Source organism: Callorhinchus milii, unplaced genomic scaffold, assembly GCF_018977255.1.
Source record: "Callorhinchus milii isolate IMCB2004 unplaced genomic scaffold, IMCB_Cmil_1.0 Scaffold5, whole genome shotgun sequence".
Taxonomy (NCBI): Eukaryota; Metazoa; Chordata; class Chondrichthyes; order Chimaeriformes; family Callorhinchidae; genus Callorhinchus; species Callorhinchus milii.
Window position 1 is genome coordinate 10,168,915 of NW_024704746.1, and position 15,454 is coordinate 10,184,368.

The following is a 15,454-nucleotide window of genomic DNA, read 5'->3' on the forward strand; positions in this document are numbered from 1 at the left end:
AAGACGAAAACAACAGCTTGTCTCTTGCAAACATACGGGACATATGGCTGAACAGCTGGAGCTTTCTCAGCTGTAACTAGTGGAAAGACATGAAATCTGAATGAAGTGTTCGCTCAGGAATTTTACTATCCCAGGGTCCAACTAGCAGGAATGAATCTAATGCTCTCGGATTGAAAGTGGTTGGGTTTGATCCAGCCTTTGTGAACCAGGCTTTGTACTCCAGTCAGATGTGCTCATCTGCCTCTTTTGGAAGGCACACATCTCATTCACACTCACACAGTCAGAATCCTACATACGTTCCCTGAGAATATAAAAAAATAATGAAGGACTCACAAGAAGAAGCAAAGACATACTTATTTCCTGCTGAAACTCAACTACCGACCCTTTAGTTGGTGATTCCGTATTGTGCAGTATTTAGGATTTGTTAATTCGAATAATCCCTTTACAATAATTGTAATAATTGTAATAATAATCCCTCCAAAACAAAAATAAAAAAAATTGGTCATTTTCAATCCACGAGTGTTTGAGGGACACTGCTGTGCGCAATTGGCTGCCACGTTTCGCCCACAAATATACAGTCAATTCACTTTACAGTGAAGCGCTTTGAGATGTCGAAGACATGAAAAGCGCTATATCAAATGCAAGGATTATTATTTATTATTATAATAATTCCTTAAAAAAATTATAATAATAATCTGGTCACTCAATCCATGACTGTTTGTGGGACACTGCTGTGTGCAATTGGCTGCCGCACTTCACCCACAAAATATACAGTTAATTCACTTTAGTATATTCTGTGAAGTGCTTTGAAGCATCTCAAAGACATGATAAGGTGCTATATCAAATTCAAGGATTATTATTATTATTATTATCTGGTTCCGATTTTGTTCTGTGAAGTTATGTTCTAGTAGAGCAAGAGGTTTTGGAATGTACATTGTGGTGCAAGTCAAGCATATTGAGATCCTGAGTCAGAAACGCCAGGGCAAAAGGAAAAGCAGGCACTGAATACGGTTCATAAAGAGCCATTTCAAGAGCAGACACTGGGTAGAGTTTGTTTGCTTGTAGCTCATTAAACACAGCAGTACTCTCACACTTTCTGCTGAACATGAGATAGAGCTCTTTAGCCATGAAAAGAGACATCTCAGACAGGACCTTTTAGACATATATAAAATGCTAAATGGGGATTGAAAAGAGTAATCCCAAAACAGCAGGACGAGAGGATACAAGTTTAGGGTTCAAAAGCAAGTATTTCCTTTAATACAGGAAGTATTTCTTTACAAGGAATGTAATTGACAATGGGAACAGGTTACCAAGAAAGGGTGGTTGACACCATGAACTCAATTAAGAAACGGCTTGATTATGTGATATAAGGACAGATGGGTGGGTATTCTGGAAGGATGAGATCAGATGGGCCAAAGGACTTCTTTATCCGAACCTCTCTTGTGATCTTGTCTGACTGCCTGAACTAAATGCACTAAGCATAACAACTGGAGAAGATTATATCCAGATAACGAATGCTATGCAGTGATAATGAATGGTTGGCTATCGGCATTCGGTACTTGGAGAGAACTTCTGTGTTTATGAGCATTCTGTAATGGCAGTCTGCTTGATAATCATTGCCATACAACAAACAATCTTTATAACATGTAGTGCGGAGGTTGTGGTTTTATGTTTTCTGATTTGGACCCGTTGTTTGCCAGTCCCTGGTCAGGATCCTCAATGTAGTTGATGGTAATCCCACACTGAAGCTGTGAATGGTGCTGTTATTTTATTACTGATATTGTGTTCTAATTATTAGGTTATTAAATGGGTTAGCAAATGACAAACACCAGGTAAACACCAGGTACAGCACCCCATTGCCACATGACAGTACAATGTCATAAATAACATTATGTTTGGATACAGTGTGCAGAGCCACACACCATGATGCTTGTTTGGAGACGGTAACTCATCCAAAGGAGGGGAGATACTGCTGGTAACATGTAATCGTAATCTCAGCCCTTTGCTTTGTAGCACATTATATACAGCAATATGGTCTGGGTGTTGCTCTTTGTTTAATCTGCTTCTAGCCACACTAGTCTGGACATCACGTTTTATATGACTGAATTCTGGCAGTGCCGTTTAGTTTCAAGGTGCGTTTTCGCGCCAATGCTGACATTGTAAAAGCTACAGTATGATAAAAAGCTAAATGCATGCGGTATTTCCTCATTGTGTTTTTGCATTCCAGTCGACCGTCCTGCTATGGAGCCTTCCAAGTTTGTTTCTGTACCTCCCAAACACCCAGACAAGATGGAATTTGATGAGGTGAGAGAAGGTGCACCACTTTAATACCACAGTCATTCTGAGCTCTTGGTCAGAAATGATTATTGAAGCATGAAAAGCCAGGGGGTCTTTTACAGTTCAACAGGATCCTTAACAACAGAATTTGGATCCTAATCACAAAACTAAGTCAAGCAGCACGGACCCTTATTAAATTGAGAGAACCGATTCCTTCTTAAGGATGAGGTTTGGCCAAAATATAAAGAGTTTCATTTCTATTTTCATTGAAAAATGTATTGTCGAGTTGTTAATTCTGTTGTTCTGTGCCTCCTCTTCCCCTATCTTCCCCTTTTGCTGAGCTCTTCCTCTATCTCATCATTAGACCGATTATCATAATAGTAATCCCATAGCATTATGCCGTGGTCGCGCACAAAGGGTTAAATTGTTTAGTTAACATCAGGTGAGCCCATGTTGGAAGCAGGTGCTTTGCAGATTGTGAAACTACGTTTTGCCCACAAAATAAACAGTCAACCCACTTCACAGTATATTCCGTGAAGCGCTTTGAGACGTTTCAACATGACAAGGCGCTATATTAAATTCAAGGATTATTATATCATTATTATGTGTGTCCTGAGAACTAAAGCAGAAAAGTTCCATGGAAGCAAAAAGCACTGGGATAAACCAAAGACATAGGGTGCTGTTCTGCTTTGTCCATGATTATAAGCGCACAAAGAGCACAGAAATATGCCCTCCTCCCCCATTGTATATAAAATAAGCAAAACTTTAATGCTTATGTGCGATCCTGACTTTGCTGGTTAATCACTTGCCTTGAACTTGTTTCTTTAGATCTTCCTGATAAACCTGAAGCGCAGGCAGGACCGCAGAGATCGAATGCTCCGAACCCTTGAAGCACAAGAGATAGACGTCAAGGTGGTGGACGCTGTGGATGGGAAGTAAGTCCTGAAGAAAATAACAGCTCTGAACGGAAATGTTTATGTTTACACGTCGTTGACCAATAACGTCGGAAATTAGGTGCGGCTTTAGGTTTGGCAGGAGGTTAACTTGAATTGGTTCCCGATACAAATACTGTACATCTGTCTAATGCACTGCTCCTGCCTTCTCCTGCTCTGTGGGATGGTCTGTGGTACTCCCTAACAAGCCAAGAATATAAAATGTACTCACACATGGTGGAACACTTTCCCAGCGCCAGGCATGGTACAGTGTTTCACATTCCAAACATTTGTAGCAGGATGTAATTTTCTAACCTTAGCATGGGAATTGTAACAATTTCTAATGATTACATACGTCAAACTGAATCAGTTCCAGGTTATTTGTAAAATTCAATTCCCGACCACCCATGCCTCCACGATCTGTAATATCAAGCTCGTATTGCTTGTCTATTTAGCAGTTTAGACAGTGTTGAATGTTCAACGAATGCACTATTTCAAAGTCGCACAGATCCACACTAGTTTATACCGTACATCTCACAGTGAATCACCTTAACAGTGTCTAGTGCAGAATTTAAGCAGCAGTGAATACCTGGGTTACTTGTTCTTCCCTCAAACATAGGGTCTATTATGCACCATGTGCAAACGCATGTGTAGAGAAAGAAAGAATTACAGGCACCCTTAACAATAATAATAATTCTTACATTTGATGTAGTGTCTTATCACATCATTTCAATGTCTCAAAGCGCTTCACAGGACATACTGTAAAGTGTATCTTGTGGGCAAAACAGGGCAACCAATTGAATACAGCAACGTCCCGCAAACAGCCATGGAGCGAGTGACCAATTTTTATTTGGAGGATTGTTGGCAAGGATACCGGGAGAAACTCTCTTCACTTTTCAGATAGTGCCGTGGGATCTTTAACGTTCACCTGAACAGACCGACGAATACTTCCCTGGTTTAATCTCAGATTATAATTACAGGGCAACAAAGTACGCATGCTACACTGAGACTTGAAAAGAAATGCAACATAATAACACGCTGCCTGTTTCCACTGACAGAGCTCTGAACACAAGCCATCTCAAAGCACTGAACATAGAAATGCTGCCTGGATACCAGGACCCGTACTCAGGGAGAATATTGACACGAGGAGAAATTGGCTGCTTCTTGAGCCATTACTACATTTGGAAAGAGGTAAGACAACACTGACTGTCTGCTCCATCGAATTTTCTTGGAGGCTGTATTGTTAGACATTCTCCATCCATCACTGAGACAATTGGCCTGAAATTCACAAGATTAGTTCAGATGAAGATGGCCCTTTAGCCTATTTGAACATGTCCTTCCAGATTACCTACCTCATGTCCTCCCATCATAGCATCAAGCTGTTTTTTTTAATTGAGTCCAGCACCCCGGCTTCAATCACCCTTTCCGATAATTTGTTCCAATCATTAATTACCCTCTGGATAAAGAAATACCGATGTCTGTCCTAAAATTGTGCATTGCAACCCTGAACCTATGTTCTCTTGTTCTCTCGTCTCTGTGCATCTGAAAGTATTATTCCAGGTTTACTTTTTCAATCCCATAGTTCTTAATGGGATTCCTTAATAAAGAATCTGAGTTGAGTAAATGTGAATCCTTTCCAATAATGCCATTTCCAGAGCGGACTTCCATCCTGTTGATTGGAATTCTAACATGATTTCTTATTAAGGAACGCTGTTGAGAAATACCGCAAATTAGATCCCAATACCTCTACAGTTACACACCACTTTGGAATTGCCAAGATACAGGCACAGGGCTTATACATTACATTGCACACATCAAGTCCAGTCAGAGGAGTGCATATTGTCATGTCTTTCCTCAGCTTGTGCTCTGGATGTAGACATCTGTTTTTAAGAAAACGCTGCTCAAAAATAGCTCCATTCGCCAACTTTGAGAATGAGTAGGTTTGAGAACAGATGAGGTAGTGTGGTAATAACAGGTTGGAATAACCAGACAAACAAGCACTGACCACAGTCATTAGTTAGAGGAGAATTGCTGCAGGGAAACAGAAGTGTTTAACAAAGAGAGTAGCGCCACCTGCAGCTGTGACAGGGAAACACAAGGCTTAAATTAACTAGTTTCACATGAAGGAGGGAAAGAGAGTCAGTTTAATCACAAGAGGTGTTTGGAATGAAGAAAGCCCCAGAGGCCCATTTGCAAAATGCTAAATTATACTTGAGTTGACACTGAATGTTTAGCATTGCTACTGATTCTGACACCAAATCCGCTCCATTAAACTACACCGAGATTGAGGAATGCAGGACAATTCTGGTTATTTTCCCCACTGCCATCGTGTTTTTAGGTAGGCAAAAATCGGTGCCATTCGGTATTTTTGAAATGACTTAATTGATTTTTTTAACACACAGGGAATGTCACAGCCAGAAACCATTCAGCCCAACTAGTCAATGCTAGTGTTTGTACTCCACACCAGCCTCTGCCTCCTCTAATCCCTAGTTCCTATTCCCCTCCATCAGCTTCTCCCTCTCAGATCTTGTATTGCAATAACCCAGCTTTTCAATAATTTTGGCAAATGTACTCCTGTATGTCGGGATTTTGAATTCACGTAGTCTAGGCCAGTGGTGGCCAACCTTTATAGTTGTTCAACAATATACCTTTTCTTGATTGAATGTTTATTTATACCTTAAATCAAGAAATATTCAATCAAGCAAAAACCGAAAACACTACACTACCGATTGAACACGGATTTACCTAGACTCGTGTGAATGTTCAGGTGAGAGGCCACTTCTTCACCATCCCTGGGCCACTTTCAGCCCGCGGGCCAAGTTTGGCCACCTCTAGTCCAGGCTGACACTCCAGTCCAATGCTGGAGGGGCGCAGCATTGTTTGAGGTGCCGTTCCTGGAACGAAACATTAAACCAAGGTCTCATCTGCCTGTTCAGGTGTACAGGTGGGCATTAAGGATCCCATGACACTGTTCAAAAAGAGGAGGGAGATTTCCCCCAGCGTCCTGGCCAACAATCCCCCAAATAAAATTGGTCAGTCACTTCAGAGCTATTTTATTATTATTATTATTTGTGGGACATTGCTGTGTGCAAACTGGATATCGCATTTACTTGCAAAATTACGGTCATTACATTTTGCTTTCAATCTTACAAACTGCTTTGAGGTATCCTCCTGATGTGAAAGGGACCATATCAAAAGCAAGGATTATTATTATTTTATTGTGCTATTCCAATGTTTCTATTTACCTCTCATACACAAGTTTTAAACAGTCTGAGACGCTGCCCTGGAGGGCGCCATATAAGTGCAAGTTGTTGTTGATGTGGGTTGAACCCTGTACGTCCTTGTGTCTCTTGTCTAGATGGTTGATCGAGATCTGAAGCAATCCCTTGTGTTGGAAGATGATGTGAGGTTTGAGCCACAGTTTCGGAAAAAGATAATGAAACTAATGGCGGATGTTGAAGACAGTCAGCTGGACTGGGATCTGATGTGAGTCTAACACTATTTAAACGATTTCAAAAAAAACTCAGCCTAATACTGCAAGACTAGACTAGGTGTCCACAGAGTGTCATGTGTTGGAGAACAGCCCAGTATCCTTCTCTTATTGGGGTCAGATACCTGCTGGTATGTGTTCCTAATTGGATTTTCCATCATTTGAACAGTAATTCACCAGACTGAGTAAATTGGTTTGGCTTATTAGTATAGTTAGCACATAAGCAACAACTGAATGAATGTCATGCTGTACATTGAATGCTACTTTACTATTCTGTTCATAAGGTTATTATTTCATGAATTATCAATTTGTAAAACAGAATCAACTTCAAACACCTTTTTGATGTTAAGCAACTCAAATACATGAGTGCTCTGCTTTATACTGGTTCATGGCAGCTCTTTATCTCTTTGCAGCTCTACCTCCTTATAATAAATAATCCTTGCATTTGATATAGCGCTTTTCACGTCGGGAGGACGTCCCAAAGCGCTTCACAGAACACACTGTAAAGTGAATTGACTGTATATTTGTGGGCGAACGCGGCAGCCAATTGCGCACAGCAATGTCCCACAAACAGTCGTAGATTGAAAATGACCAATTTATTATTCTTTTTGGTTTTTTGGAGGGATTATTATTAGGCTCTGTGTGGAGTAAGGAAACTTGCCCAAGGTTTCGCCCTCTGCCTGGAATTGAACTCAGGTCTCTCACTTGCAAAGCGAGTGCTCTAACCACTGAGCTACAGGACTCCTTGCCTTGGCTATACAACTCACAATACCCTTATTTCCCAAATATCTATTGATCTCCTTTAAAAACGCTTGATCACATCTCATCTCATCCTTCCACAATGCTATCCTAACATCTTCCAATCACAACATAATCTACACTATTTTTAAACAAGTCCAGCATTCTGGTCTCAACCACTGTTCCTGACAACCTGTTCCAGTCGTTAATTACTCTCTGGGTAAAGGAAAAACATTGTGGTGTCTTAACCTACAATTGCCCTTCGCAACTGACTTGGCACCCGAGCTGCGGGTGGAAGCCAGGGGGTGGGTGGGGAAAGGAAAAATAGCTGAAAGCGCAAACGAAGACATAGGTCTTGAGATGGACCTTGAACGAGGTGAGGGGTGGAGAGAGTTTGAGGCACAAGTTGGAGTTCCAGAAAGTGGGGGGCACATAGGCTAAAAGCCCAGCCTCCGATGGTGGGGCAGGTACAATGGAGAATTGATTCAGGACAGTGTTTGTTGAGCAAAGGGGTATCAGCTTTCTATTCTGTGAGCATTGCTGTGACCCACAAATCCCCAATCATTCCCGACGTGTCGCTTGGTTGCTATTTAGACGTGTGTCTGGATTTATGGCACAAATAATTTCTGTGCCATCAGCTGTTATGATGATGGGTTTGACATCCAGTTTAAACCAGGTCTGACCATCCTTCCCCTGTTGTTTGTTATTGCCTGGTCCAGTTACATCGGTCGGAAGCGGATGCAGGTGGAAAGGCCGGAGAAGTCCGTGCCTGGCGTTAAGAACCTGGTGGAAGCGGATTATTCCTACTGGACTTTGGGCTATATCATATCCCTGCAGGGGTCCAAGAAGCTGCTGGCGGCTGAACCTTTCGGGAAGATGCTGCCGGTGGATGAATTTCTCCCCATCATGTACAACAAACATCCCGTGTAAGTTACTGAAGATCAGGCCTTCACTGTGATGGCTCTTTTTATTATAATGATAATCCTTGCATTTGATACAGCAAGAATTCTTTGAGACGTCTCAATGCACTTCACAGAATATATTATTATAAAGTGGATTGACTCTGTGTTTTGTGGGCAAAACTCAGCAGTCAGTTGCACGGAGCAGTGGCTTGAATGACAACTTTTTTTAAAAAAAAGCCCCCCCCCCCCAGATAAACAGAGGCTTGTGCAGTAGGGAAACTCGCCAAGGTTTTAAAAATAAGAATAAATGGGTCACTTCAATCCACAACTGTTTGTGGGACGCTGCTGTACCCAATTGCCTGCCGCATTTCGCCTACAAAATATACAGTCAATTCACTTCATATTCTGTGAAGCGCTTTGCAACGTCTTGAAGACGAATTAAGGCGCTATATCAAATGCAAGGATTATTATTATTATTATTAGCAGTGTGTTCGCCTTCAAGAGCACATGAAGAGTTGTTGGGAGGGACCCATTTCCTGACAGAGCATCGTACGTGGCAGCAGGCAATCCATTAAGAAAACAAAAAGAGAGGGAAGGGAGTATAAAAAATGTATTTAAACTAAAACATAACGAATTAAGCTGAATGTTCAATCTGCCAAGTTTTATGATGTTACTATCACAGTTGTTTAAACATTCCTTTGCCTTGAGAGATGGACTGACACAGTGTATATTCTCAGTCTATCTGCGAGGGGAGCTTTGGCACAGTGGCTCTGTCACTCTCTCTATAGAGCTGGGGCTCCACACATAATGCAGAGCATTGTTCCTCTCCCTGGCTCTCACTTGGTTTAGAAACACACTCCGCTCCAGCTGACACACAAGTGAAGTGGGACAAAGCCATGCCTTGTAAGGTTTCACTCCATCCGAGCTCCTAGATTCAATTGAAATGCCTTTCATTGCAAATGTAAAATAAATAGAACCAAAATATTGAAACCGATGTAGCACAACAGTGGAATACCAAAAATATTACACCATTCTGTCTGTCTCCTGACCAACTGGATCTAGCAAAACCCATCCTTGCCTACAATATACAGTCTGCAGTCACTACAGTGAATTCTGTTAAGTGCTTTCAGGCATCTCCCTAGAATGAAAGGCGTAATATCAAATATATGAATAATTATTGTTGTCATTATCTTTTAAGAATGAAGGGACTTCAGTTTAATGTCTCCATTTGAAGAATGGCATCTCTAACAAAACAGCGCACTCCCAGCACTATTTCGGTGTCAACCAATGTCTCACTGGCAAGCTATATGGTTTTAGATGATTAAACTCCAGGAGTTACCCCAACTCTGGAGTCCTGAAGTCTTGGCTCCCACCAACCTGTGCCTGCTAAATACTATGTGATTCAAAGCCCTGACTTGGGTGGTTGAAAGTGTGTGTTGGGGTACTGCTGGCGTCTAACCAGCTAAACCACATAGCTTGCCATTGATATCTCTGTCTGGCAAGCTTTTTTTTTATATAATGCATTACTTTGTGAAGCGTTTCTCCAATTGGCTTTTAAAACAACTGATGGTCTCTGATTCTATTTTTCGCAGGAAAAATTACATGGAATTCTACAAGCCTCGAGACTTGAAAGCCTTCTCAGCTGAGCCGCTGTTGGTTTTCCCGACACACTACACCGGAGAAGAGGGTTACTTCAGTGACACTGAAACCTCCACAATCTGGGACAATACAAACGTGCCTACAGACTGGAACCGCAAGCACTCAAGGAAAACCAGGGAGCAAGGGGAGATCAGCACTGAAGCCCAGAACACGGACGCACTTCATCCCCCACCCCCAATTGACACCGCCTTTCGGGACGAACTATGATGCCGTAAGCGGTGCTGCTTTTGGGCTCTGATCTGTGATCAGAGTCGCTCCTTGTCAAATCTTGTGTAGTGTGGGTTAAAATAGATTCCAGAAGGCAAGCGCCAAATCTCTTGGGATAAATGTGAAGTAGGATCGATTGGGATACTTCTAACTCTATTTTTCAAATAAGGGTACGACAGCGAATGATTTTGGTGACCAATCATTAATTCCCGTTTGGATTAGTTTGACACTAATTGAATACTTCCCTCGGCTTTCACCCGTTCTACGATGCGCTGCTTTCCAATAACATGGTCGACAATGTTACGGGTATGGAAATTCTCTTAACGCTATTCAGTGGGTGCTTTCCGCGGCCACCAGCAACCTTGCAGAGGATGTTAACCTGTGGTTGCGCACGGTGGGGCGTCCAAATAATGAGCAGTGCTCATTGCGCAATCGCTAACTCAACTCTGCAAAACAAAATGTGTTGAGGGCTACATTTTATAACTGCTGTTATCACAAAGGGCAAGCTAATATTCAAAGGTAAATCTTATTGTGTTTCCGCTGGTGCGGAGTATCTATAAATACTTCCAGGCTTCCACATTTGTTATTCTAAAGAGGAATTTTATGTGCGTGCGTGTGTGATTATGTTTGCTCGTGTTTTTTTTTCTCTCTCTTTCCTATTTATTTTTTTTTAGCTGGGATTGAAAATATCCCTGGGTTGTTCGTAACTCCTGCCCTGCTTTGGGGATCAAGCGTTTATAAGCTAATTTGAGTATCTGCTATCCCGTTAAGGGGTCATTTATTGGCAGTTTGTTTCCGAGTGCCACTAAATGGTTAAATTCCCTGTTTCTACACCAAAGGTAACAGTCACATCCCACCTCTCCCTGTTAGTCATGTGGAGAAATCCCATTAGCATTCAAATTGTGGTGATGTTACTGAGTTTGAAATCTAGCCCTCAATGTTTTCCATTTGATTAATCCTGTTTTTTAATTAAGCCCCCAGTTCTGATCCTAATGAAACTCTCCAGCACAGTTATTCCGGAAAGTTGATTCTCTCTGCTTTTTTTATGTTAATTGCTCCTTCATCTCGCCCCCAAATCTTTGCCCGCAATGTGGTCCATGGTCTTTTGCATAAGCTTGCTATGCAAAGCGGGCGCCTGAGTTTATGCTGTGAGATTGGGGATCAAAACCCCAATTGCTGTGTGGTTAGTGCTGGCAGCGGGAAGCTGATGTTATGTTTGCTTCTCTAGTCGCTTTCGAATCGGGGCCGTGTAAAACCGAACTGCAGGTGATAGAGTTCTGAGCCTCCGTGCTTTGGCGCGTGCTTTGAGCACTGAAGTCGGGCCTCCTTTAGTGATATTATAAAACATCCAGTCGCGTGGTGAATTTTCTCAATAATGTTGAGAAAAAACGGTTTTTTGGAAGCTTTGAACCATACCAACCAAAAAGAACGCTTTAATCTGGATTAAACACCAGTCCAAAGTGACGTGATGAATGACCTCTCTATCTGCTGGTTCTCTCTTGATGAGACTGACCAGTCTTGACACAATGCACAGTGCCCACATGTCCCCTGGGTTGTCTCCATTCAGTGAGGACATCAGGATAAGCTGCTTGGAGAAATTTACAGCAGTGTAATGTAGGTTTTTGCCCTGAGGTTGGAAATAAATCTACCTGGAAGATTTTGGCCAAACTGGTCCAATGTAGGAATAAGTAGACTCTTAATCTAATGATAGCTAAAGATAACATTTGATGGGGCTTGAAATTTCCACCAATTCCACCATAGACTGTCCTAATATTTTTGAACGTGCATAATTGTTGAAAATTATTAAGTTCTGCCTGAATTTGGAAGCTAGGTTTCTGAGTTTCTTTAAAAGAACTGTCTTCCAAACTGCATCTAGGAATTTTCCACAATTCTGCCTGATCTTAAATCTTAAAACAAAATGGTTGTGCGGGCTAAGGCAAAATGAAATTTCAGGCAAATAACAATAACAATGCTTGCATTTAATTTAATGCCTTATTTCATTGTCAAAGCATCTCTTCACAGGAATTATAGAAAATTTGTAGGCGAATGCAGCAGCCAATTTGCACACAACACTGTCCCAAAAATAGCCCATGAATTGAATGACCAATTTTATCTGGGAGATTGTCGGCCAAGCTTCCAGGAGAAACTCCCTTCTATTTCTTAATAGTGCCATGATATTTTTAATATTTATCTGAACAGACATATGGGTCCTTGGTTTAATGTCTAATCTGAAGATTGACACTTCTGACAATGTAGTTCTCTTCAGCACTGTATTGGAGTATCAGCCTAGTGTGAGTTTAAAGTCCTGACATAGAACTTGAACCCATAACCTTGTGCTTCAGAGGCAAGAATGCTGTCAACTGAGCTGCCTTGACACCTAATGATGAATGTGTCATTCAGCAGTACAAAGGATCTATCATAAAACCCAGTAGATTGATGGAATAGATTGAAAGGGAGGAATTAAGTTGAAATGCTTCTGTGAACTATAAAGATTATCATTCAGCCATTAGTCTGTATTAATCTGAGCCATGAATTGCTTCCAGCAATCCTCTAGCACCCAGTCAGGATTTTAATGCTAAATGGAATTTTTATCCCTTCTGCTTGCTACCACCTCACCACTATGGGAGATTGGTACAAAATGCCCCAGGATAATTGGATGTGGATTGTCAATGAATCTTAACAATAATACTTTTGACCTTGAATTAAAGTCTCATCCAACAACTCTGACAATACAGCACCCCTCAGCAAAGCATTGAGTGTCAGTTTAGACGTTATGGGTTCCGACGTTTATTTGAGGATTGATGGCCAGGACAGCGGGAAAACCTCCCTACACTTTTCGAACAGCATTGCGGGATTTCTACCTGGAAAGACAGATGGGATCTTGGTTCAATGTCTCATCTGAAAGCCTGTGCCGCCAATAATACTGCAAAGCCCCAGGAGTGTATTGGAGTGTCAGCCTAGACTGTGAGTTCAAAAGTCCCGATGGGGGGAAAAAATTAATAATCCTTGCATTTGATACAGTGTCTTGTCACATCATCAAATTATCTTAAAATGTTGCATAAGATTTACTATAAAAGGTCATGATTTACTATAAAAGGTCATGAAAGCAAAATGCTTTCAAATAAAAAAATCTGATGTGTTAGCGCATAGAATTTTATATTTGGGAAGTAACTTGGCTGCCTTTAAAACTTATGTAGTCTGTGTAGATATTATTCACGACTTTATTAATAAGCTGTGCGTAGCTCTGCTGAATCCTATAGATTCTGTGTTTCTGTGAAATCAGACGACTGCACAACACACAGAATAATAACATGCCGTCGACTGCTGTTGTTTGGGAGCCAAATAATAGTGTGTAATAAGGACACTGGGTGCATGGATTGCATAATCCATTTATCTGGGATGATTTTGGCTTGATATATTATATCACGCGTTGGTCACTGAAGGTTTGCATCGGGTGCTGTCTTTTAAACATAGGAGGATTTATAAAGAAGTGTAATATAATGTACTGCTGTAGGTGTACAAAATTTCAAGGAGTTAACGAGAATGATATAACATGAACTAATTTAAAGCAGTATGATGTATAGGAACCAGGTTTGAATGGAGACTCATAAAATGTAACTGAATTAAGTGAAAAGCCACCCAGTAGAAGGAGTGAAATTCATTTGTTTTTTGATATCAGAATGCTTTCTGCTTTCCTTTTGTTCTCTTTTTCACCAAGAGCTAAACATTTATGCCTGTTCTTGATAACCCAATTGGACTTGTGAGAAACTAAGTTCAATTATTAGCAAAGTTTTGATTTAGACCCTATCGACATTGCTGTTTTGTGCTCTGTATCAATTTAATGAGTGCTTTGAGATCTCTCTCTGCTGATGCTCTGACACCAGTCCACAGGAGGACTATTATGAGGTGCTTTCCCAACCTACTGTGCCTGTCTTTCCTTATCTTATAGGAATATTAATGTCGATTTTTGTAGCAAAAATTTAAACCATGAGCTGCTTCAGTTACAATCTTTTAACTACTAAATTAAATGAAATAATCCCTGCATTTGATTCCGCACCTTTCAAGTCAGGAGGACTTCGCAAATCGTTTCACAGGATATATTGTAAAGTGCAATGACTGTGTATTTTGTAGATGAATGCAACCACCAATTTGCATGCAAGGAACAACTTGCATTTAAATCTGAAGGATGGCACCTCCAATAATACAGTGCTCCTCCTATCACTGCACTGGTGGGTCAGCCTCAACTGTGAGTTCAAATTCTGATATAGGGCTTGAATCTCACAACCTTCTGACTCAGAGGTGATAGGCTACCAACTGAGCCAGGCTGACACTTAAATAATGTAGGTGGTACTATGACTCCTATTGCAGTGCATTGGCTAAATATCACATTTTTCTTTTTTTGAAACAAAATCCCCATTTAATGTGTCGCGGGCAGATGTTAAGCACGCATTTCAAATGGGTAAGAGTATTCTTTACAAGCAGATGTTCGGTTCAAATGGGTGCATGAAGTTCTGGGATAATGTCTGAAGACTTTGCTTGCTTTTGGTGATTGTAAAAAGGGGTGCTCCAGTCTTTCACTGTTTGGTGTATTTTTTTTTGTGTTACGTACGTGAAATTTTTCCAGAGAGTTCTCTTTTCCGTTTAAAACATTCTGCTTGGAATCTTGGGCTTGTATCCCTTAAAAGAAAATACACACACATATGTGCAGCACGTTGCATACTGTCAAGACTGTCAAGAGATTGTAAGCAGTTGTGCAAGAAAAAGTAAACTGGGTAACTACCTTGCAACTAAGTGTGGCCTCTTACATCCTGCGCCAAGGTCCCCAGCGTTGACACTGTGTCCTGGAGGTGACGGACAGCTGTTCTTTATTGCTTCTGCTCAGAATCTGAAATTCTTTGTATTCTGTCTGTGATTGTTTTAAAAAAAAGGAATAAAATTTATTCAGAATAAAAGGCTTCTTTGTGTTACTTTCACCTGAAAGTGTGGTGTGTTTCCAGCTCTGTTCAATTGCAATAATAGATAATAATGTTGATAATCCTTGCATTTGATGTAGCACCTTATCACGTCATTGAGATGTTTCAAAGCGCTTCACAGAATGTATTGTAAAGTATATTGACTGTATATTTTATGGGGAAGTGGTGAGTCGAAGGGACTCCGGGATGGAGTTATGTAGGGTGACGGCAGATAAGCTGAATGTCCACACGCCAATGGTGGGGTGGGCAATGCGGGGGGAGGGAGCAACCAGGTTT

General features: G+C 41.1%; 1 protein-coding gene across 1 annotated transcript in view; it reads left to right on the plus strand.

The window, feature by feature from the left end:
• colgalt2b (collagen beta(1-O)galactosyltransferase 2b) overlaps positions 1 to 12,257 on the plus strand; it is a 74,418-nt gene extending 62,161 nt beyond the window's left edge. The window contains exons 7-12 of the mRNA XM_007895692.2: positions 2,228 to 2,304; positions 3,106 to 3,212; positions 4,268 to 4,400; positions 6,568 to 6,695; positions 8,157 to 8,363; positions 9,932 to 12,257. Of these exons, the coding sequence (XP_007893883.2) occupies positions 2,228 to 2,304; positions 3,106 to 3,212; positions 4,268 to 4,400; positions 6,568 to 6,695; positions 8,157 to 8,363; positions 9,932 to 10,205 (926 nt within the window). The 3' untranslated portion in view covers positions 10,206 to 12,257. The remainder of the gene's footprint in view (positions 1 to 2,227; positions 2,305 to 3,105; positions 3,213 to 4,267; positions 4,401 to 6,567; positions 6,696 to 8,156; positions 8,364 to 9,931) is intronic.
• The last annotated feature ends 3,197 nt before the right edge of the window (positions 12,258 to 15,454 follow it).